Source organism: Tarenaya hassleriana, unplaced genomic scaffold (genome assembly GCF_000463585.1).
Source record: "Tarenaya hassleriana unplaced genomic scaffold, ASM46358v1 Cleome3, whole genome shotgun sequence".
Taxonomy (NCBI): domain Eukaryota; kingdom Viridiplantae; phylum Streptophyta; class Magnoliopsida; order Brassicales; family Cleomaceae; genus Tarenaya; species Tarenaya hassleriana.
Genome location: NW_010966177.1, coordinates 6,455,305 through 6,475,733, shown reverse-complemented (window position 1 = coordinate 6,475,733; position 20,429 = coordinate 6,455,305). Strand labels below are relative to the sequence as shown.

General features: G+C 39.8%; 3 protein-coding genes across 7 annotated transcripts in view; 2 read left to right on the top strand and 1 right to left on the bottom strand.

The window, feature by feature from the left end:
- Positions 1-9: 9 nt before the first annotated feature.
- On the bottom strand, positions 10-832 carry LOC104819752. The gene has a single exon (XM_010549988.2). It carries the CDS (start codon positions 784-786, stop codon positions 253-255), a length of 534 nt encoding a protein of 177 aa, XP_010548290.1. The 5' UTR covers positions 787-832; the 3' UTR covers positions 10-252.
- A 239-nt stretch (positions 833-1,071) lies between these two features.
- On the top strand, positions 1,072-3,846 carry LOC104819751. The gene is made up of 6 exons (XM_010549987.1): positions 1,072-1,315; positions 1,757-2,293; positions 2,447-2,532; positions 2,631-2,941; positions 3,076-3,147; positions 3,246-3,846. Exons 1-6 carry the CDS (start codon positions 1,165-1,167, stop codon positions 3,556-3,558), a joined length of 1,470 nt encoding a protein of 489 aa, XP_010548289.1. The 5' UTR covers positions 1,072-1,164; the 3' UTR covers positions 3,559-3,846.
- Positions 3,847-4,614: 768 nt separating this feature from the next.
- Positions 4,615-20,429, top strand: part of LOC104819750 (transformation/transcription domain-associated protein-like) — a 19,759-nt gene continuing 3,944 nt past the window's right edge. Inside the window, exons 1-27 of one of the 5 annotated variants that reach the window (XM_019203158.1) lie at positions 4,615-5,023; positions 5,378-6,093; positions 6,263-6,388; positions 6,491-6,576; positions 6,852-6,960; positions 7,257-7,352; positions 7,473-7,535; positions 7,618-7,677; positions 8,200-8,268; positions 8,649-8,730; positions 8,836-8,888; positions 9,000-9,056; positions 9,142-10,374; positions 10,820-11,803; positions 11,883-12,218; positions 12,535-12,793; positions 12,882-13,104; positions 13,197-13,587; positions 14,069-14,218; positions 14,308-14,529; positions 14,800-15,021; positions 15,512-16,159; positions 16,588-16,845; positions 16,938-17,285; positions 17,778-18,190; positions 18,279-18,708; positions 18,901-20,199. In XM_019203158.1, the coding sequence (XP_019058703.1) occupies positions 4,966-5,023; positions 5,378-6,093; positions 6,263-6,388; positions 6,491-6,576; positions 6,852-6,960; positions 7,257-7,352; positions 7,473-7,535; positions 7,618-7,677; positions 8,200-8,268; positions 8,649-8,730; positions 8,836-8,888; positions 9,000-9,056; positions 9,142-10,374; positions 10,820-11,803; positions 11,883-12,218; positions 12,535-12,793; positions 12,882-13,104; positions 13,197-13,587; positions 14,069-14,218; positions 14,308-14,529; positions 14,800-15,021; positions 15,512-16,159; positions 16,588-16,845; positions 16,938-17,285; positions 17,778-18,190; positions 18,279-18,708; positions 18,901-20,199 (8,991 nt within the window). In that variant the 5' untranslated portion in view covers positions 4,615-4,965. Of the gene's footprint in view, positions 5,024-5,377; positions 6,094-6,262; positions 6,389-6,490; positions 6,577-6,851; positions 6,961-7,256; positions 7,353-7,472; positions 7,536-7,617; positions 7,678-8,199; positions 8,269-8,648; positions 8,731-8,835; positions 8,900-8,966; positions 9,057-9,141; positions 10,375-10,819; positions 11,804-11,882; positions 12,219-12,534; positions 12,794-12,881; positions 13,105-13,196; positions 13,588-14,068; positions 14,219-14,307; positions 14,530-14,799; positions 15,022-15,511; positions 16,160-16,587; positions 16,846-16,937; positions 17,291-17,722; positions 18,191-18,278; positions 18,709-18,900; positions 20,200-20,429 lie in introns of those variants that run through there. The other 4 variants (XM_010549983.1, XM_010549982.1, XM_010549985.2 and 1 more) reach the window with 4 other exon arrangements.

Sequence of the window (20,429 nt, the reverse complement as noted above, 5' to 3'; positions counted from 1 at the left end):
TAATAACAATTATACAAGAGAGAAGTGTGCAAAAAGTGCAGGCAATGATGTTTTTGTTTATGCAAGTGTCCTAAACAATTCCATCCCATGTTCTTCCATTGAAATCTCACAAATCTGGTTTCCGATTTCGACTTGGGCAATGATGTTTTCACTACCCCACAACTCACTATCACTTTTAAAATGTTTTCATGGAACTCAAACACAGAGTTGCAGACAGACAGGTTTTTGAAAGTCCAAACAGACAGGTTGCTGCTAACCCTTGAGCATGTTGGTCGGAGCGAGAGGAGGCGTGTCGAGCTGATAAAGATTCAAGGACGGCCCGACAAACCGGAAAAGAACCCATCCTCCGATTACTATGAAGATCGATGCGTAAGCAAATTTGTTAAGCCAAAACAGCAAACCCTTCTCTCCCACGTAAACCTCCATCGCCTTCTCCATCACTGTCATCTCCTCCCATGTCTTCTTAACTTCACTCTCCGAAGACGAAGCCGTTTCCGTCTTCCTTACCCCTTCTTCCCTCATTCTCCTCCTCGACCCGCGTCTGAACCTTATCTCCTTACCTTCCAACGGCTGATCTGGCCGAGCCACCACCTTCGGTTCACCATTGTCTCCGTTACTGCTACTGTTACCGTTATCGTTGCTGTCTCTTGAGCAACTTATCGTTAGAGATCGTTTGTTCGGGCGATATGCGATCTGGGTTTGTGTTGTTGTCGATAAAGATTGTGGCTTGAGATCGGTAATGGCGGGTTTTGGTGAATTTGGAGCCAAGAAGTGAAGAACTTTCATTTTTGTCTGTAGAATTGTAGAATTTAGATTGGCTTTTCCAGAGAGCACTAATAAGAAAGATAAGCTTTTATCCCTTTTCGAGCGTGATCTTGTTGGCCACTCGTTTTTCGCCACGTGTCTTGCGGAAATATAAAGCGCTACCAAGTGTATATGGGCTCAGGCCCGAATGGCATCGGAGCCCAGTCGGCGATGGAATTTTTTGATGTACCGAAACTACCCTTATTATTTTTCTTAAATAACGAGCGTGCCCTAAAACTGAGTATTTACCAAATTGGATTCCGATGGCGTAGACCACGGAACCATAGAAGCAGATTTTTGTCCGTACACTGAATCCGTACCCGAACCTGAGATCAACTCGGCGCCCAAGATCGAGCCTCCATGGACGAAGATCCTTTTCTCCGGCAGTACCAGCCGTCGGAACTCAAGATCGCGTCGGAATTTCTGACGACCTGGCTTCCTTTCCTTTCTAGAGATCTCTGCAAGGACTGCGTGCACGTTCTCTCCAATCGGATCCGCTCTCTAGACCCAGGTAACGAGACTTTCTTGATTCGATCGAGGACGGAAAAATTTTCGGTGTGGCGTTGTTTATCTGGTTCTGCTTTTGTTCACGAATCTCTTGGGTGGTTTGTTTGGTCAAGGTTCTCGTCTTTGATTCGGTTATTATCCTCTATGCTCTGTCTAATCTCACTAGATCAGGAGGGACGGTAATTGTACTGAATTCCCATCTACTTGATACTGTTGTGATGAATAAGACGCTTGATAATTTAGTGTTTAACTAAATTTCCATGCAATCAGTGTGTTCCTTGAGTTGATAAATAGATTCTCTCCTTTAGATTGTCAAAGTTTTAGAATTTTACCTGTTTATAAGTGATGATGTTTTCTGCTGTAGAACTTTTTTGTAACATGGAACCAATAGATTTAGGGGAGAGGGAAGCAATTTCACCTTCTAAGTGTAATAATGTGGAATTAGGAGGAACCAATACCAATGTGGATGATGGGAAGTCGGCTGGAAGTTCGGAAAACGGTGGAGATTTGGATACTCATTCGTTAGGAAGTTGGAAGGATGGTGGAAGCAATATTTCAGAATCTGTGGCAGAAACTTCATCAAGTGCATTGATCTCCCAATCACCTGTTGCTGAAACAGCAAGTCCTAGAATGTCTTGGGCTGACATGTCGCAGGAGGATGAGCTTGAAGAAGAGGAGGAACAAAGGGAAGGAGGAGAATCGGGTGGACAGGCTGCCGATGCAAGTCTGTCTCCAGGGGACTTGCCTGTGACAAAGACTCCTGAGAAGCCCAAGTTGTCTAGGGAACAGAGAGAAAATATACGGCTCACGAATGTGAAGAGAAAGAAAGATTTCATATGTTTAGAAAGAGTTAGAGGGAGGATCGTTAACATCGTTGATGGGCTTGAACTGCATACCGGTGTTTTCAGCGCAGTGGAGCAGAAAAGGATTGTTGATTTTGTGTATGAACTGCAAGAGAAGGGACGGAAAGGAGAATTGAAAGGTTAGTTTCTTGTGTTTTCCATTGTTAGTGTATATGTGCATGTGCATATGTTCAACCCAGCATGTATATTCTGACTCGATATCTTCAACATGTCAATTTGATAAAATTTACTTCAGTTGTCCTGATATGAATCATTATATTATCGTTCCTCAGAGCGTACGTATTCTGCTCCACAGAAGTGGATGAGGGGCAAAGGACGTGTGACACTTCAATTCGGTTGTTGTTACAACTATGCAACAGTAAGTTTCTGGGTCTTGTAGGTTTATATGCTCTGTCAAATACCAAGTCTTGTTGTGCACTAACTAAACAAATAAGGAATCATGTATTATGTTGACAGGACAAAGCTGGAAACCCACCTGGGATCCTCCAACATGAAATGGTGGATCCAATTCCTCATCTTTTCAAGGTGATGATTAGAAGGTTGGTTCAATGGCACGTGCTCCCTCCAACTTGTGTGCCGGATAGTTGTATCGTCAACATATACGAAGAAAGTGACTGTATACCGCCTCATATTGACAACCATGACTTTGTCCGACCATTCTGCACCGTTTCATTCCTCAGTGAGTGCAATATACTATTTGGGTCAAACCTAAAGGTTGAGGGCCCTGGTGAATTCTCAGGTTCATTTGCAATACCACTTCCCGTCGGGTAAGTTAGTTGCCTTCCTCCGGAATCATGTTTCAATTTCTTTCGCCTTTCATATATCCTTGTGTTTAGATTCTGCTGTATCTTTCATTCTCGAAACAGTATATGTAAAGGCAGCGACTTTTTCCCCATTTCAGATCAGTTCTCGTTTTGAGCGGTAATGGCGCTGATGTGGCTAAGCATTGTGTACCCGCAGTTCCCACAAATAGGTGATTCCGATTTCTAACTTCCCGGTTCTCTTCCCATCTGTTATTCTTTTTATCAACATCATCATCCGCTCATACGGGTTTTTCTCCATCTTAACCAGGATATCAATCACATTCAGGAGAATGGATGAATCAAAACGGCCGGCCGGGTTCGTCCCTGAACCGGATTTGCAGGGGATTCAACCACTGCCCTATGAACCAAACGCAACGAGTAGCTTAAACTCATCGAGATTCAGCCACAACGGTTACAACAGAGAAGCGGGTTTGCGGAGAGAAGAAAAGCCAGTGGCGAGGGATTACCATCCCGAGAGAGGCAATCCATCTTATGAATCTCGAGAGTGGTCTACTCAGAGAAGAAGAAGGCCTGGACCTCAAAACCATGGGAGGAACAAGGTGAAGAATACACAATCCTAAATCTTTTTTTTTTTTAACACAACCAAACTAAAGTTCGTTTCTCTTGTCCTCATCATTGGAGTCTCATCCGCATTGAACTGCCGCTTCTTGTTTTTTTTTTTTTACTGATGGTATATTCTTTTTTTCCCTCATTTTTTTTTACCATTGAGTCATTTCTTATTGTGTAAAATAATTTATGTTTTTTCATAGTTTGATACGAGTTTCTTAAAACATGTACTGGATTTGGAGCTCTACCATGTGATGTTGTTGTTCATGGAGAAAATAATGTTCTCTCCCTTTTTTTTTGTACGTTAAATCTTTAAATGTTGTTTTATGAAAGTAGTTGTATACATATTTCTATCGGTAACATTCGGAAAACATTACGGTCAGAACAATAAAACCGGTCAAAGTAATGGTCACGCATGCTCCCATATAATTTAATTTAAAACATTTCTTTCACTTTTTATAAATCTGAAGAAATGCATGTTATTATTTTTCTTTTAAAAAAATATATTATGATTTTGATTTTTTTTTTTGTTTATATGATATACGGTTTTAGGATTACAAAATAATTTACTTAGATTTTGTACAATTTCTAATATTTTGATCTTAATATGAACCAACCAGATAAATGTTAGTAATATTTACATTTATACACGTGGAGGTGATTAATAATGGAATGATTGAAATGATGTGAACCGAATGATATATAGGTATAACTTAATCAAATTCAATATAACAACTAAATGTTATGATTTTTTTTAAATTGAAGAAATCGAATCCAATCAAAATAAATCGATTAAAAAATAACTTAAATAACCGATTTTGTTTTTGAAAAATTATTATGTTTTATAAATAAAACTTGAAACCTAATAAAAAAAAACTAAACGGAGTAAAATGGAATCAACCAAACCAAACCCGAACTCAAGGTTGGGCCAAAAATTTACATTAAATCCTAAATAATAATGGGCTTACTCAGTGTGGTAGTGGGCCTTATTGCAGCATTTGTTGGCCCAACAAAATCTTATATAAAGTAATAAAGACAGAAAAAGAGCGCATAAAAACAGAGCTCGACAGCCACCTGGCACCGACCGGACCGACGCTCGAGTTTTTCAAAGACTCTCTCCGGAGGGAGTCGCTGATAGAAACAAAATGCGAGGGAAAATTGCGCCTGAAGAATCTTCGTAATCCTCTTCTCCGTCGTCGATTCCGGACGGAGAGCTGTCGGAATCTCCTGAATTTGTATCTTAAGTTTAGTAGCAGAGGAGGAAACCCTATTAAACTCCGGAAACTTTGACCTAGCTTTACCCGTCGGCGAGTCGTGATACATCGTCGTTGATCGGCCTGGGAGAAGAAAGAGGTGGAGGGGCTCCTGGCGGCGGAACCCTAGAGGAGCGTTTCGCTTGTCGAGTTAAGCTTCGTTTCGCCATGAGTCCCATTCAGAATTTCGAGCAACACTCCCGTCGTCTGGTGGAGCCTGACCTCCGTACTCTCTCTCTATCCCCATTTCTTATTTTCTATTTTGTTAGTACTGTAATTGGGCTGTTTGTTTGCTGAGAAAATGTGGAGAAGGTATAGAAAGTGGGTTCCTTTGATTGGTGGACTCGAGTGAGATTTCTGGGTTCTTGTCATGTTAGTGTCAATTCACTTCTCCTTCAAGTGACCGGTTTCTGCAAGAGAATAACTGTTCGGATTCTCGTATGAATTTGCTGAGTCTGAGTTGATTTCTTGTTTTAAAGCGACGAAAAGCTATTTTTTCTTATTCTTTTCCCAAAGGAAATTATAGTTACACTTCGACTGGAAACTTGATTTTTTTTTTGTTTCTTATGGTTTTCGGTAGCTATTCAGACGAGGCTTGAAATGGTGGTGGAGGTCAGGGACAGTCTTGAGATAGCTCATACGGCTGAGTACTTGAATTTCCTGAAATGTTACTTCCGGGCATTCTCGGTGATTCTTCTACAGATTACAAAGCCGCAATTCTCTGATAATCCTGAGCACAAATTACGGAACATTGTGGTTGAGATCCTCAATCGTCTCCCTCACAGCGAGGTTCTCCGTCCTTTTGTTCAGGACCTCTTGAAGGTTGCAATGCAGGTTCTTGCAACGGATAATGAAGAAAATGGCTTGATTTGCATCCGCATTATCTTTGACCTTCTTAGGAATTTTAGGCCGGCTCTAGAGAATGAGGTTCAACCATTCTTAGATTTTGTTTGCAAGGTATACCAGAACTTCAGATTTACCGTCAGTCACTTCTTTGAAAATGTTGCAATGGAGGAGGTGAAGCCCATGGAAACATCTACAACTTCTGATCAGTCCCTTACTCCTCCTGGGCCCGTTGGGAATGGGCAGCTTAGCCCAAGTACTCGTTCATTTAAGATAGTTACAGAGAGCCCTCTCGTAGTTATGTTTCTTTTCCAGCTGTACAGCCGACTTGTTCAGACCAACATCCCTAATTTGCTGCCCCTAATGGTTGCTGCCATATCTGTCCCTGGACCTGATAAAGTTCCTCCGCATCTGAAGCCACACTTCATTGAGTTGAAGGGTGCACAGGTTAAGGTGAGGCAATTTTTCCATGAAGCAAACATGATCTCTTCTTTACTTCATATGTTGAACAGTTCATCTCATTGAGGTCTACCATATTGCTCTGAATCTAATCCATATTGTTTTTACGAATGTCATGACTTTGTATTTTTAACATTTTGCAGTTATTCTGTTTCTTTTGCAGACAGTTTCTTTCTTAACTTATTTGTTAAAGAGTTGTGCCGAATATATCAGGCCACATGAAGAAAGCATATGTAAAAGCATTGTAAATTTGCTTGTGACCTGTTCAGACTCTGCATCGATCAGAAAGGTAAAAAAAATGTTTTGTTTTTTTCTTGGGTAAGTTTTGTCCTGGTGACATAAATTCATGGTTCTGAGGTTAAAAGTATCACTTGCATTTTGTGAGATGCAGGAACTCTTGGTCTCATTAAAGCATGTACTTGGGACGGACTTCAAGAGAGGTTTATTTCCTCTCATTGACATTCTTTTGGAAGAGAGGTAATATGAACATTGATCCCTTCTGAAGTTGTAAAAATCTTCACACTTCTTAGGAAGCTGTTTCATCAAGAATACATATTGTCTGTTCTCTGCATTCCTCAAGCTGTAGCATCTCTTTGTCAAGTGAAAAAACAACCATGCACACCTTTGTTCTTCACCTTGATTACCCGTTTGCATGCTCTTCCCTGCAAAGAGAGTTTTTTTTTTATTGTAGATTTGAGTTGTATAGCAATATTCTACTTTACGAGCTTATCCAAACTTTTTCTTCATGTCAGGGTTCTAGTTGGAACTGGCCGGGCATGCTTCGAGTCTCTGAGACCTTTGGCTTATAGCCTACTCGCTGAGATTGTTCACCACGTTCGAGGAGATCTGTCCCTTTCCCAGGTCTCCCTGTTGTTTTCTCTGCAAAATCTTTTTCATTTTATGACTGGTTTTCTTGTTAGTAGCCATTTCTTTCATGTTTGGTGTATTCTTCTAGATAATTGTATTTTGATATTGTAGTTTTATGGACCTTTAGACTTTGACTCATAGTAGTGATACTTCTGTCTTCTGGTATGCAGTTATTGTTATACATCTGTGGTTTTCGAGTTTGGTGAATTGTAGAATGTGAAATATTAAACAACGGGCTATATCTTTTTCAATTGATGAGGTTAGTTGTTTTACTTTGAATGATGTTGCAGTTATCGCGGATTATCTACTTATTCTCAAGAAATATGCATGACTCTACGCTCTCTCTTAATATCCATACGACATGTGCTCGGCTGATGTTAAATCTGGTGATGCAATTTTCTCTCTGCAGTCTGGCTGATATGAATTTGATATATGACTTAAAAATGCGTAATAGCATGTTCAGTGTTTTAATATTGCAGCCATGTTAATACTTCTGTTGGATTCAGGTAGAGCCGATATTTGAGAAAGGTGTTGATCAACAGTCAATGGATGAGACACGTATTTTGTTGGTACAAATTTACCCCAGAGAGCTCATTTGATATTCTGTTGGCCTTTCGACCATTGTCTTATTTGCTCAAAACCTGTCTACAGGGGCGTATCCTGGATGCCTTTGTTGGGAAATTCAGTACCTTCAAGCGTACTATTCCTCAGGTAATGCTAATGCTTTCTTGACGCTTTCATGGTGAATGGATATTTAGCTTTTTCTGGCTTTGTTCTCTACTGTATATTGATGTTTATTATATTTATCAAGCTTATTTGAGTGCCATGACTTTGTCTTTTTCTTTTTCAAGTTTTTTGTTAGTGTCGTGCTCTTTTGCATATGCTTTACTAATTTCATTCTATGAATGAGGTCGGAAAAATGTGTACTGCTGGATACATTATCTTTTTGAGTTCGTCTTCAGGGTTAGTTTGTGAGATTCTTCTTCTTTTTTGTGATGCTCTTTTATCAAGTCTATTTATTTTGAAAGTAGCCGACTCTAAATTGATCTATGAAAAAGAGGGTAACCTTTTCTTGCTTGATATGTCATTTAGGCTTTTTTACTGATGTTATATTTGTGATGCCCTATAATATGAGTCGGAACCTTAGTTAGTTTCCTATTTTTACTTTGGCAGTTCTTTTTATCTGCTGTGAATTTCATTGAATGCTTTCATAATCTTGATTGGCTTTTGTAGCTTTTAGAGGAGGGTGAGGTGGGAAAGGATCGGGTCACTTTGAGGTCAAAGCTTGAGCTTCCTGTGCAGGTAATTCAATTTTCCTTTTATCTAGGCCTACTGTTTTGTTTCAGTGAGTAGCCTCATTTACGACCCATTCTGATGTCTTGTTCCGCATGAAATTGAATAATTTCAATTTGTTGTATAATTTTCTCCTTTTCCTTTATGTAGATTATCCTATTCCTTTATATTGTGCTGTAAGTGGTAATATAATTACCTGGACACTTTTTAGCAGATAGACCTGACATTTTCGGTTTCTGCTCATCTTTTGCGCTGCTATAAAATAAATGCTAACCTTATTATCTTTTTACTGAATCACGGGTTTCTACAGATAATTTCTGACTTTTGCTTTGGATCAATGAATGAAATATCTGGCTGCTTTTCTTGATTGTTAGATGTGCTGGATGCAGGCAGTTTTAAATTTGCAGGTTCCTGTTGAACATTCCAAAGAAGTGAATGATTGTAAGAATCTGATCAAGACACTGGTCATGGGTATTGAATCTTGGTCAAACTATCTTTGTACCATGTTGGTCTGCTCTTAAAGATAATCCTGTTCCTATACCTAGACCGATCTTTTTTTTCCTGACATGTGTTCAGGAATGAAGACAATTATATGGAGCATTACCCATGCAAATATGCCTCGGCCTCAGGTTTCATTGAAGTTTGTGTTCAGTTATTTCTTGTATATTATTATATTGTTGGTTTTTGTAACTGTAATAATTGTGAAGGTTTCTCCTGCTGCCCATGGGATGCATCCACAGGCTCTTGCTTCACAATCATCAACCCCTCAGGTTTTTAAAGGGCTGAGAGAAGATGAGGTACCACATCTTCAATTTTTTACTCTAGTTATTTATCTCGCATGGCTGATATGCGAAAGTAAGTAATCTCCAAACCTTCGAGCAGGTTTGGAAAGCATCTGGTGTTCTGAAGAGTGGTGTCCACTGCTTAGCTCTCTTCAAAGAGAAGGATGAGGAGAAGGAAATGCTCCACCTTTTCTCCCAAATTTTTGCTATTATGGAACCTCGAGATCTGATGGATATGTTCTCTTTGTGTATGCCTGAGCTCTTTGAGTGCATGATTGACAATACTCAATTGGTTCAGATATTTTCCACCCTTCTGGTAGCCCCCAAAGTATGCAAGCCACTTGCCGATGTTTTGATTAATTTTCTCGTAAGCAACAAACTTGATGTTTTGAGGAATCCAGATTCAGCTGCTACTAAACTAGTTTTGCATCTGTTCCGATGCACCTTTGGCGCTGTTGCTAAAGCCCCTTCTGATTTTGAGCGGATATTGCAACCTCATGTCCCTGTTATTATGGAGGTCTGCATGAAGAATTCCACGGAAATTGAAAAACCTCTGGGTTATATGCAACTGCTCCGCACGGTATTTAGAGCACTTGCTGGATGTAAATTTGAGCTGCTTCTGAGAGATTTGATCCCTGTGCTGCTACCTTGTCTTAATTTGCTCTTGCTGATGCTTGAGGGTCCAGCTGGGGAAGACATGAGAGACCTTTTGTTGGAGCTTTGTTTGACACTTCCTGCACGCTTAAGCTCCTTACTGCCATACCTTCCCCGTCTCATGAAGCCTCTTGTGTCCTGTTTGCGAGGAAGTGATGAACTTGTGAGCTTGGGGTTACGCACCCTTGAGTTTTGGGTTGATAGTCTGAATCCTGATTTCTTAGAACCGAGTATGGCGAATGTGATGTCTGAAGTGATCTTAGCATTATGGTCTCACTTGAAGCCTGTACCTTATCCTTGGGGTGGAAAGGCTTTACAAATCCTCGGAAAGTTGGGTGGTCGCAACAGGCGGTTTCTGAAAGAACCACTTACACTTGAATGCAAGGAGAATCCAGAGCATGGGCTCCGTTTAGTTCTGACATTTGAGCCATCCACTCCATTTCTGGTGCCGCTAGACAAATTCATTAATCTTGCTGTAGCAGCAGTTATTGAGAAAAACCTTGGCATGGACATCTACTACAGAAAGCAAGCTCTAAAATTTCTCTGTGTTTGCTTGTTGTCTCAGCTTAATTTGCCTTGTTGTGTCACTGATGAGGGTCAAACGCCCAGACAGTTGTCTACTTTGCTGCTTTCCTCTGTTGACTCGTCCTGGCGCAGATCTGAGCCAACAGAGATGAAGGTTAGTTATTATAAATAATACTCTTATGCTCTTGGAGTCTTGGTTATTTATTGTTGGATATAGACTTAGGTGAATATAAAATTTATAGGCCAGATGGCAGAGTTTATTTGCTTTCTGCTTCAACTCTGGCACACTCTAACTGTAGTAATTTCAGTTATCTCATTTAATTGCTTCAGCACTCACCAACTATCATCCTAAATGTACTTAATGCCGAAGATAAACGATATTAAGTCAAGGTTTCTTATTATTAACCACAAATCAATTCAAGGTTTTGTTATCTTGATGCCATATGCATTTATCTTTTTTTTTTCGTTTTCCAATTGCTTTTGTTTTTTGACATGTGCTTTCTTCTGATTGACCTTTTCCTTCTCAGATATTTGAACCACTCAGTTCAATAGGTTTAATAAGAATTTGTATTGTTAAGGGGGTTTGTTTACTGTTGCAGGCTGACTTAGGAGTAAAAACGAAGACCCAATTAATGGCTGAGAGATCCATTTTCAAGACACTATTGATCACTGTAATTGCTGCCAGTTCTGATCCGGATCTCAGCGATTCAAATGATGACTTTGTTGTAAACATTTGCAGGCATTTCGCCATTATTTTACATGTTGACTACACCTCAAACACTACAAGTATAGGTCCACTTGGGGGTTCTGTAATTTCTGCGAGTTCCAGGTCAAAGAGTAATCGGACTTCTAACTTAAAGCAGCTGGATTCTCTGATTTTTTTGGATGCGCTGGTTGATGTGCTTGCAGATGAAAACAGGCTCCATGCAAGAGCTGCTCTGAATGCGTTAAATGTGTTTGCTGAAACTCTACTGTTCCTTGCTCGTGTTAAGCATGCCGATGCATTGATGTCGAGAGGTGGTCATAATGCTTCTATGATTGTCTCCAGTCCTTCTACAAATCCTGTATACTCACCCCATCCAAGTGTGCGTATACCAGTATTTGAGCAGCTTTTGCCTCGGCTTCTGCATTGCTGTTACGGGAGTACATGGCAAGCACAGATGGGAGGGATTATGGGATTAGGTGCCTTGGTTGGGAAAGTGAATGTGGAAACATTATGTCTTTTCCAAGTAAAAATTGTTCGTGGTCTGGTCTATGTTTTAAAGAGACTTCCTGTTCATGCTAGCAAAGAGCAAGACGAGACAACTCAGGTTCTTATGCAGATTCTGCGAGTTGTTAACAATGTTGATGAAGCAAACAGTGAATCACGTAGACAAAGCTTTCAAGGTGTAGTAGAATATCTTGCTACCGAGTTGTTCAATCCTAATGCATCTATCACAGTGAGAAGAAATGTGCAGAACTGTCTTGCACTTTTGGCTAGCCGAACTGGTAGTGAGGTATCTGAGTTGCTTGAACCTTTATACCAACCTTTACTGCAACCACTTGTAATGCGTCCACTTCGATCAAAGACGATTGATCAACAGGTACTTCTTTCTGCTAGGTTGTCTTCAGTGTACTTATTTTCCCAGGGATCTCTTGTTTACATTATTGAATACTTTACAGGTTGGAACAGTCACAGCCCTAAACTTTTGTTTAGCTCTGCGGCCCCCACTTCTAAAATTGAGTCCTGAGTTAATTAACTTCTTGCAAGAGGCATTACAAATAGCCGAGGCTGATGAAACTGTTTGGGCTGTGAAGTTGATGAATCCCAAGGTGCTTACATCATTGAACAGACTTCGGACAGCTTGTATCGAGCTTCTGTGCACAACTATGGCATGGGCAGACTTTAGAACTCCGAGCCACTCGGAACTGCGTGCTAAGATAATTTCCATGTTTTTCAAGTCTCTAACATGCCGAGCACCTGAAATTGTGGCTGTTGCTAAGGAGGGTTTACGACAGGTTCCTACTTGTGTCTTTGTTTTCTATTCTCTCGTTTGCACATATAATGTTCAGGATTTTAGGATAGTTATGTGAAAGGATTAGACCTTTCAGATGGCCCTGTGTATTTTCTTTCTGATGTAATAGATATATGTAAACTCATTCTGTTTAGTTAGTTGGTACGATGATTACCTTATTTAATCTCTGAGGAAGTTGCTTTGTAATTATCAGATAGACTTTTGGTGTTCGTCTTTGATTTATATCTTCCCTCGTTCTTTGTCTGGAATCAAAAAACATAATCCCTTTTTTTGTGGATTTTTTGTTTTGTTTTGGTTAGGTTATTAATCAACAGCGGATGCCAAAGGAACTTCTTCAGAGTAGCCTGAGACCTATATTAGTTAATTTGGCGCACACAAAGAATCTCAGTATGCCTTTACTGCAAGGTCTGGCCCGCCTTCTTGAACTTCTGTCCAATTGGTTTAATGTCACATTAGGAGGCAAATTGCTGGAGCACCTTAAAAAGTGGTTGGAGCCGGAGAAACTTGCCCAGTCCCAGAAATCTTGGAAAGCTGGTGAAGAGCCAAAAATAGCTGCTGGTAATCATGTTCATGAGACTTATATCAAACAGATGCCTGTTCATTTAGTTGTACTTGTGAACATATTCTTATATTTGTTATGTGGCAGCTATTATCGAACTCTTCCACTTGCTTCCGCAAGCTGCATCAAAATTTCTTGATGAACTTGTGACGTTAACTATCAACTTAGAAGCGGCTCTTCCTCCAGGGCAAGTGTACAGCGAGATTAATAGCCCATACCTTCTTCCGCTTACCAAGTTTTTAAATCGATATGCAACCCTCGCTGTTGATTATTTTCTGGCCAGATTAAGTGAACCAAAATACTTCCGAAGGTAAGAAATATCATTTTATGTTAAGCTGTGCACCCTCACCAAAAATAAAAAACAAGGTCATAATGTCTACTTCCTTCTTTTTTAAAAACCAGGTTTATACGTATAATCCGATCAGATGCTGGCCAGCCATTAAGGGAAGAGCTTGCAAAGTCTCCCGAGAAGATACTTTCAAGTGCTTTTCTTGAATTTTTGCCAAAGTCTAATGCTACAATGAGCACAATAGCTTCAACTCCACCAGCTACATCATCTGGGGATGAAAACCTTGTTTCTGCTCAATCAGATAACTCTAACACGCCATCGGCAAAAGCAACTGTGACATCTGGTTCTTATTTCCAGGGGCTTGACCTCATCAAAACAATGGTGAAATTGATACCTGGCTGGCTGCAGAGTAACAGAATTGTATTTGATTCCTTAGTTCTCATCTGGAAATCTCCTGCTAGGGTATCCCGTCTGCAGAATGAACAAGAGTTGAATTTGGTTCAGGTAATTTCCATTGTTTGCAGAATGAATCTTGTTCATGTTGATATTCCGTCATTTCTTGTGCTACCTTGAAAGTCTAGGATGGAAGACTGAAAGTATCACGGGACTAGGGCATGAATGGTTTGTTATGAATCTGTAGATATATATAGCTCTAGCTCTTTGCTACTGCTACATTATAGTTTACTAAGATATATAATTATTTTTTTTTGCAACTTTTCTTGACAGGTTTTCTGATGTATCCCTGAATTCATTTTGTTTATTTGACTTTGGGTTCTTGTTTGACTCGTTTTGTTGAACCCTTTGGGCATTGTTTCCATGCTATCCTTCTTTTTGGTGTACTCAAGTTCCCAGTTATTTAGGATAAAAAATCCCTGAGATTCCCATGTGAAATTTGCTGTGAGCACGGCTTGAGATTGAAGCTCTGAATATTATTCATTTCGAGACTGTAACATATCTCTGACAAGTTGGCCATCTAAACTTGCAGGTAAAAGAGAGTAAATGGCTTGTGAAGTGCTTCCTGAATTACCTGCAACATGACAGATGTGAAATTAATGTCCTCTTTGATATTCTCTCCATCTTCTTGTTCCACAGCCGCATTGATTACACCTTTCTTAAGGAGTTCTACATAGTCGAGGTATGTGTGATTTTAATTTTATACTTCCAGTTTCTTCTTTTATCTTCTCACAGTTTGGAGCTCTAACAGAATAATGATCGCATTATCAGGTTGCAGAAGGATATCCACCCAGCATGAAAAAAGCTCTTCTTTTGCATTTTCTAAACCTTTTCCAATCAAAACAACTTGGTCATGATCATCTAGTTGTGGCAATGCAAATGCTTATTCTTCCAATGCTTGCCCATGCGTTCCAGAATGCCCAAACTTGGGAGGTTATTGACCCTAATATTATTAAGACAATTGTGGAGGGGCTTCTTGATCCGCCTGAAGAGGTAGTTATCTTGTACCCTATAAACAGTCTAATCCTTTTGGAAAACAAAGAAACAAATTTGACAGAGACTGATGTATATTTTTTCAAGGTGGGGATGATGGTATCATGTATAGGCTGAATGACTTTTACATAGTCTCTGGTTCCCTTGTTCTACTTCTTCGCTATATTTGAAGTTCCCTTTTTCTACTTTTGCCTTTAATATTTTCGTTATCGCTATATTTGAAAGTTATATAAACTACTTTTGCCTTTAATATTTTCGTTACTTTTGCAGGTTTCCGCTGAATATGATGAACCTTTGAGGATCGAACTTTTACAGTTAGCTACTCTGCTTCTAAAATATCTTCAGAGTGACCTGGTTCATCATAGGAAAGAGCTCATAAAGTTTGGATGGAATCATCTTAAACGGGAAGACAGTGCCAGTAAGCAGTGGGCATTTGTCAATGTTTGCCACTTCTTGGATGCTTATCAGGCTCCAGAGAAAATAATTCTCCAGGTACTATTTTTAAATCATGTAAGATAGTATCAGTCCATATTTTACATCAGTGTATCGCTTTAAAATATTGATTTTTTAAGAATGTGTTTTTTTTACTTATGCTGTAAAAATTTCTGCTGCAGCTGTTGTTTGAACACTGCAATTGTTTCTATGAATCTTTTACGTCATTATGCCGTAAAAAGACGTTGCAAATTATGTTCTGGCTGTTGCAAATAAGTTAGTTTGTCGATTGTTAGCCTTAGCTTCCTAATGGGAGCTCATTTGCATGTACTTTAGTGAGCAATCATATGATATCTATGATGAGGATTGGAGGATTTTATTCTGGTTTCAATATCTTTACATCCTAATTTAAGGAGGGTTGTTAGGGTACCTTTTGTATATGGTGGTTCTCTTCCTGATTTCGAGTAATACACTGAGAGCAAGCACACACATAAAATGAATCTTATCTGAATTTGATGATAGATGCAAATTTGTTTGCTTGAAAGTGTAGGTTTTTGTTGCCCTTCTTAGGACATGCCAGCCAGAGAATAAGATGCTAGTCAAGCAAGCTTTGGATATTCTAATGCCTGCTTTACCAAAAAGGCTGCCTCTGGGAGATTCACGCATGCCAATTTGGATAAGATATACTAAAAAAATTCTGGTTGAGGAGGGTCATTCAGTTCCCAATTTGATCCACATCTTCCAACTTATTGTTCGGCATTCAGATATCTTTTACAGCTGTAGAGCACAGTTTGTACCCCAGATGGTGAATTCTCTAAGTCGTCTCGGTTTGCCATATAACACTGCAGCAGAAAACAGGCGGCTTGCAATTGAACTTGCTGGATTGGTTGTCAGCTGGGAAAGCCAAAGACAACATGAAATGAAAGTGGTGACTGATATCGATGGAGCCAGCCAAGTTAGTGATGGATTACATCCTTCATCCGGTGCTGATTCTAAGCATCAAACAGATGGATCCACATCGGAGGATTTAAGCAAACGTGTTAAAGTTGAAGCTGGTCTCCAATCACTCTGCGTCATGTCACCTGGTGGTGCGTCGTCAATCCCCAATGTAGAAACTCCTGGATCTGCTGCCCAGCCCGATGAGGAATTCAAGCCTAATGCTGCTATGGAAGAAATGATCATCAATTTTCTCATAAGGGTAAGTCTGTATGCTCCTATGTCTCAGTACTGTATTTTTTTACTTCTGGCTTGTGTCTTGTTAAAATTTTCAGTAGGAGAACCGTTAAAGAGTTGTTTTAAGTGTCAATTTTCTTAAAGGACATAAAAGTGAGATGGCAATTTGAGTAAATCTCAAAATAAAGTTATACTCTTTCTGAAATCTTAACAATGCAATTTATCTGAGTCGTAATTTTGCTGGTTCCTGATTTTCTAAGGTCCCATTGATTGTGGACTGTGGTTTCGACTTTCATTACAATATCCACAACTTTCAACCAAGTCATTTTGTCTATCAGATCGCTTATAGACGTGATACTGTTCCAGCTATTACAGTTTATTTGTTTTGTCTAGTTCTGTTCAGTAGTTTAAGTTTATTTCTCATTCTTAAAAGATTCTCCATCTATTGAACAGGTTGCTTTGGTAATTGAACCTAAGGACAAGGAAGCAAACACTATGTACAAACAAGCTTTAGATTTGCTTTCTCAAGCTTTGGAGGTTTGGCCAAATGCTAATGTGAAGTTCAACTATTTGGAAAAACTGCTGAGCAGCATGCCTTCATCTCAGTCAGATCCGTCCTCAGCTCTTGCCCAGGGCTTGGATATCATGAATAGGGTTATTGAGAAGCAGCCACATCTTTTCATAAGGAACAACATCGGCCCAATTTCACAGGTAATTTATGCTTCCAGCTTTGATCGTAGTGCACTAAACACATTTGTCTTGTTTCCTTTTTTCTCATCATATTGCTTTTATTTCTTAACTAGATATCTGAGCCATGTTTCAAATACAAGCTGCTGGATACTGGAAAATCACTTTGCTCTTTGTTGAAGATGGTATTCACTGCATTCTCGCTGGATGCAGCTAGTACGCCTCCTGATATAAAACTATTGTATCAGAAAGTCAATGAGCTGATACACAAACATGTGAATGCTGTTACTGCACCACAAGCATCAGGAGATGATAATTCTCGTAGTTCAATTAGCTTTGTGCTTCTTATCATTAAAACATTGACAGAGGTACAGAAAAGTTTTGTTGATCCATTTGTGTTGGTGCGTATCCTTCAACGCCTTGTGCGAGACCTGGGATCATCAGCGGGCTCTCATCCTAGACAAGTATGGTATTCATTCGCTGCCTTGTATACAACTGAAAATAGTGCTAGCTTTCTTTGGTATGTGAACTTTAATTATGCAAGAGATTTTACCTGCCTTGTATACAACTGAAAATAGTGCTAGCTTTCTTTATTAGTGAATATTTGAATTCTCCAAAAGGACCAAAACCTCTTTCAAGCAATCCATATGCTATGACAACCTTTTTACCAATGCTATGCACCACTGAACACGTATTTCTGTCTTGTAAGATTTTTGCAGATAAGACTAATTCCTCCTTTTCATGATCTTGTGGACCTCACTCATTTCTTTTATGTTATAAGTGGCAAGATGTCTGCCCTTACGACATAAATACTATGAACTCCAAGATATTGTTTCCTTCTCTTTAGCTTAATCCTGTCAATTCTCAGCCTTGATCATGATATCAGGATTTATGAATTCAGGTATCCTCTGGAGGTTGTTCTTCTAATGACTTACACTGGTGGTACTCATTTCCAGGTTCAGCGAACAGATTCAGATTCTGCACTAACCTCTTCCCTTCAAAGTGCTGATATTGGGGCAGTCACATCTAATATAAAGTCAGTCTTGAAACTTATTGACGAGAGGGTCATGGTAGTAGCAGAATGCAAAAAATCGGTAACTCAGATATTGAACAACATGCTTTCTGAAAAAGGTAACGATTCTAGTGTGCTTCTTTGCATACTAGACTTGGTAAAAAGGTGGATTGAGGATGATCTCAGCAAGTCACGCACATCTAGTTCACCTGGTGCTTTTCTTACCCATAAGGACATAGTTTCTTTCCTTCAGAAGCTTTCACAGGTTGATAAGCAACAATTCTCAGCTGAGGCTTTGGAAGAATGGGATAAGAAATATCTTCAGCTTTTATATGGACTTTGCTCTGATTCAACGAAGTGAGTTTATGCTTTTTCTACTTTCGTTTTCTTCCATGAGCTACATCTTTGTTGCTTGTGAAATAATGTCTTTTGTTTTGTTTCATAGGTACCCACCTGCCATACGACAAGAGGTCTATCAGAAGGTTGAAAGACATTTCATGCTTGGTCTACGTGCAAAGGATCCTGAAATGCGAAGGACGTTCTTCTTGCTATATCATGAGTCTATTGGAAAAAACTTGTTTGCCAGATTGCAGTACATTATTCAACTCCAGGATTGGGAAGCTTTAAGTGATGTTTTTTGGCTCAAACAGGGCCTTGATCTCCTTTTGGCTATCTTAGTTGAGGAAAAGCCAATCAGTCTTGCACCAAATTCTGCTAGGGTTCTACCCCTTTTGCCTTCAGGTTCGCCATCTGACAATTCTGAAACGCAACACGAAGCTCCTGTTTCACTGGAGGGTCCTGAAGAAGTTGTTTCAATGTTTGATAGTATTATCATGAAGCATGCACAATTTCTGAGTTCAACAAGCGGACTTCAGGTGATTACAATTTATTAGAGCATCTTGTTGATGCACTGATGATGTTTCCCTTGTTTTCCTGTTAGATATGAAATGTTTACCAAGATTAGTGCAAGTACCTTGGTGTATCTACCCATCGCATCAAGCTCGAGTTCATCTAGATAATATGTCATTCATAAATCCTGAGCTTTTTTTCTTTTTTCTCTGCTGTAGGTGGCTGATGTTGTTATCCCTTTAAGGGAGTTGGCTCACACAGATGCCAATGTTGCATATCATCTGTGGGTGTTGGTATTTCCAATTGTGTGGGTAACCCTACTCAAGGAAGAGCAGGTAGCGTTGGCTAAACCTATGATATCTCTCCTGTCAAAGGACTACCACAAGAAGCAGCAAGGACACCGGCCAAATGTTGTGCAAGCACTTCTGGAAGGGCTTCAATTGAGCCACCCTCAACCTAGGATGCCCAGTGAGCTTATCAAATATATTGGGAAAACGTACAATGCATGGCATCTTGCATTGGCTTTGCTAGAAAGCCATGTCATGCTGTTCATGAATGACACGAAATGTGCTGAGTCTCTTGCTGAGCTGTATCGTTTGTTGAATGAAGAAGATATGAGATCTGGTTTGTGGAAAAAGAGGTCCATCACTGCTGAAACTAGAGCTGGACTTTCACTAGTTCAGCATGGTTTTTGGCAGCGTGCTCAGAGCCTGTTTTATCAGGCAATGATTAAGGCGACCCAAGGCACTTACAATAACACAGTCCCTAAGGCTGAAATGTGTCTTTGGGAAGAGCAGTGGCTTCACTGTGCAACTCAGCTAGGCCAATGGGATGCCCTGGTAGATTTTGGAAAAAGCATTGAGAATTACGATTTATTGCTTGATAGTCTGTGGAAGCTACCGGATTGGACATATTTGAAGGATCATGTGATCCCCAAGGCACAGGTAGAAGAGACTCCAAAGCTTCGTTTGGTTCAAGCCTATTTTGCCCTCCACGACAGAAATGCTAATGGTGTTGGAGATACTGAAAACATTGTGGGGAAAGGCGTTGATCTTGCCTTGGAACAGTGGTGGCAGTTGCCTGAAATGTCTGTTCATGCGAGGTTGCCTCTCTTGCAGCAATTCCAGCAATTAGTTGAGGTTCAGGAATCTGCTAGGATTCACGTTGACATTGCTAATGGGAGCAAAGTTTCTGGAAGTTCTGCTGTTGGTGTAAATGGAAACCTTTATGCAGATCTGAAGGACATTCTCGAGACTTGGAGACTCAGGACTCCAAATGAATGGGACAATATGACTGTCTGGTATGATCTTCTGCAGTGGAGGAATGAAATGTATAACGCTGTTATTGAGGCTTTTAAGGACTTTGTTACTTCGAATCCTCAACTTCATCACCTTGGTTACCGTGACAAAGCGTGGAATGTCAATAAACTCGCTAGGATAGCTCGGAAGCAAGGTCTCTATGATGTTTGTGTTCAGATACTGGAAAAAATGTATGGTCACTCGACGATGGAAGTACAGGTACCATAAGTTTTTCTAAGATCTTTAACCCTTTGTTTCAAGAAGAGTTTTACTGAGTGCCAAATTTTTTAAAAGAGCTGTCTCTCTGGATCAAGAGTTTTGCTCTTCAGTAACAGGTTCATCATAATTGTTATAAGTTCTTGGATAGCCAGAAAGGCATCCGTTGACATTAACTATTATCCAGAACTTATGTCTGCAACTTATCCCCTCTTTTCTTTCCCTCTCACTTT

Coding starts and splice junctions, on each gene's coding strand:
- LOC104819751 (XM_010549987.1), top strand. CDS start 1,165: ATGGACGAAGATCCTTTTCTCCGGCAGTACCAGCCGTCGGAACTCAAG. Junction 2,294..2,446: donor ACGGAAAGGAGAATTGAAAG/GTTAGTTTCTTG, acceptor ATCGTTCCTCAG/AGCGTACGTATTCTGCTCCA. Junction 3,148..3,245: donor CCCGCAGTTCCCACAAATAG/GTGATTCCGATT, acceptor CATCTTAACCAG/GATATCAATCACATTCAGGA.
- LOC104819752 (XM_010549988.2), bottom strand. CDS start 786: ATGAAAGTTCTTCACTTCTTGGCTCCAAATTCACCAAAACCCGCCATT.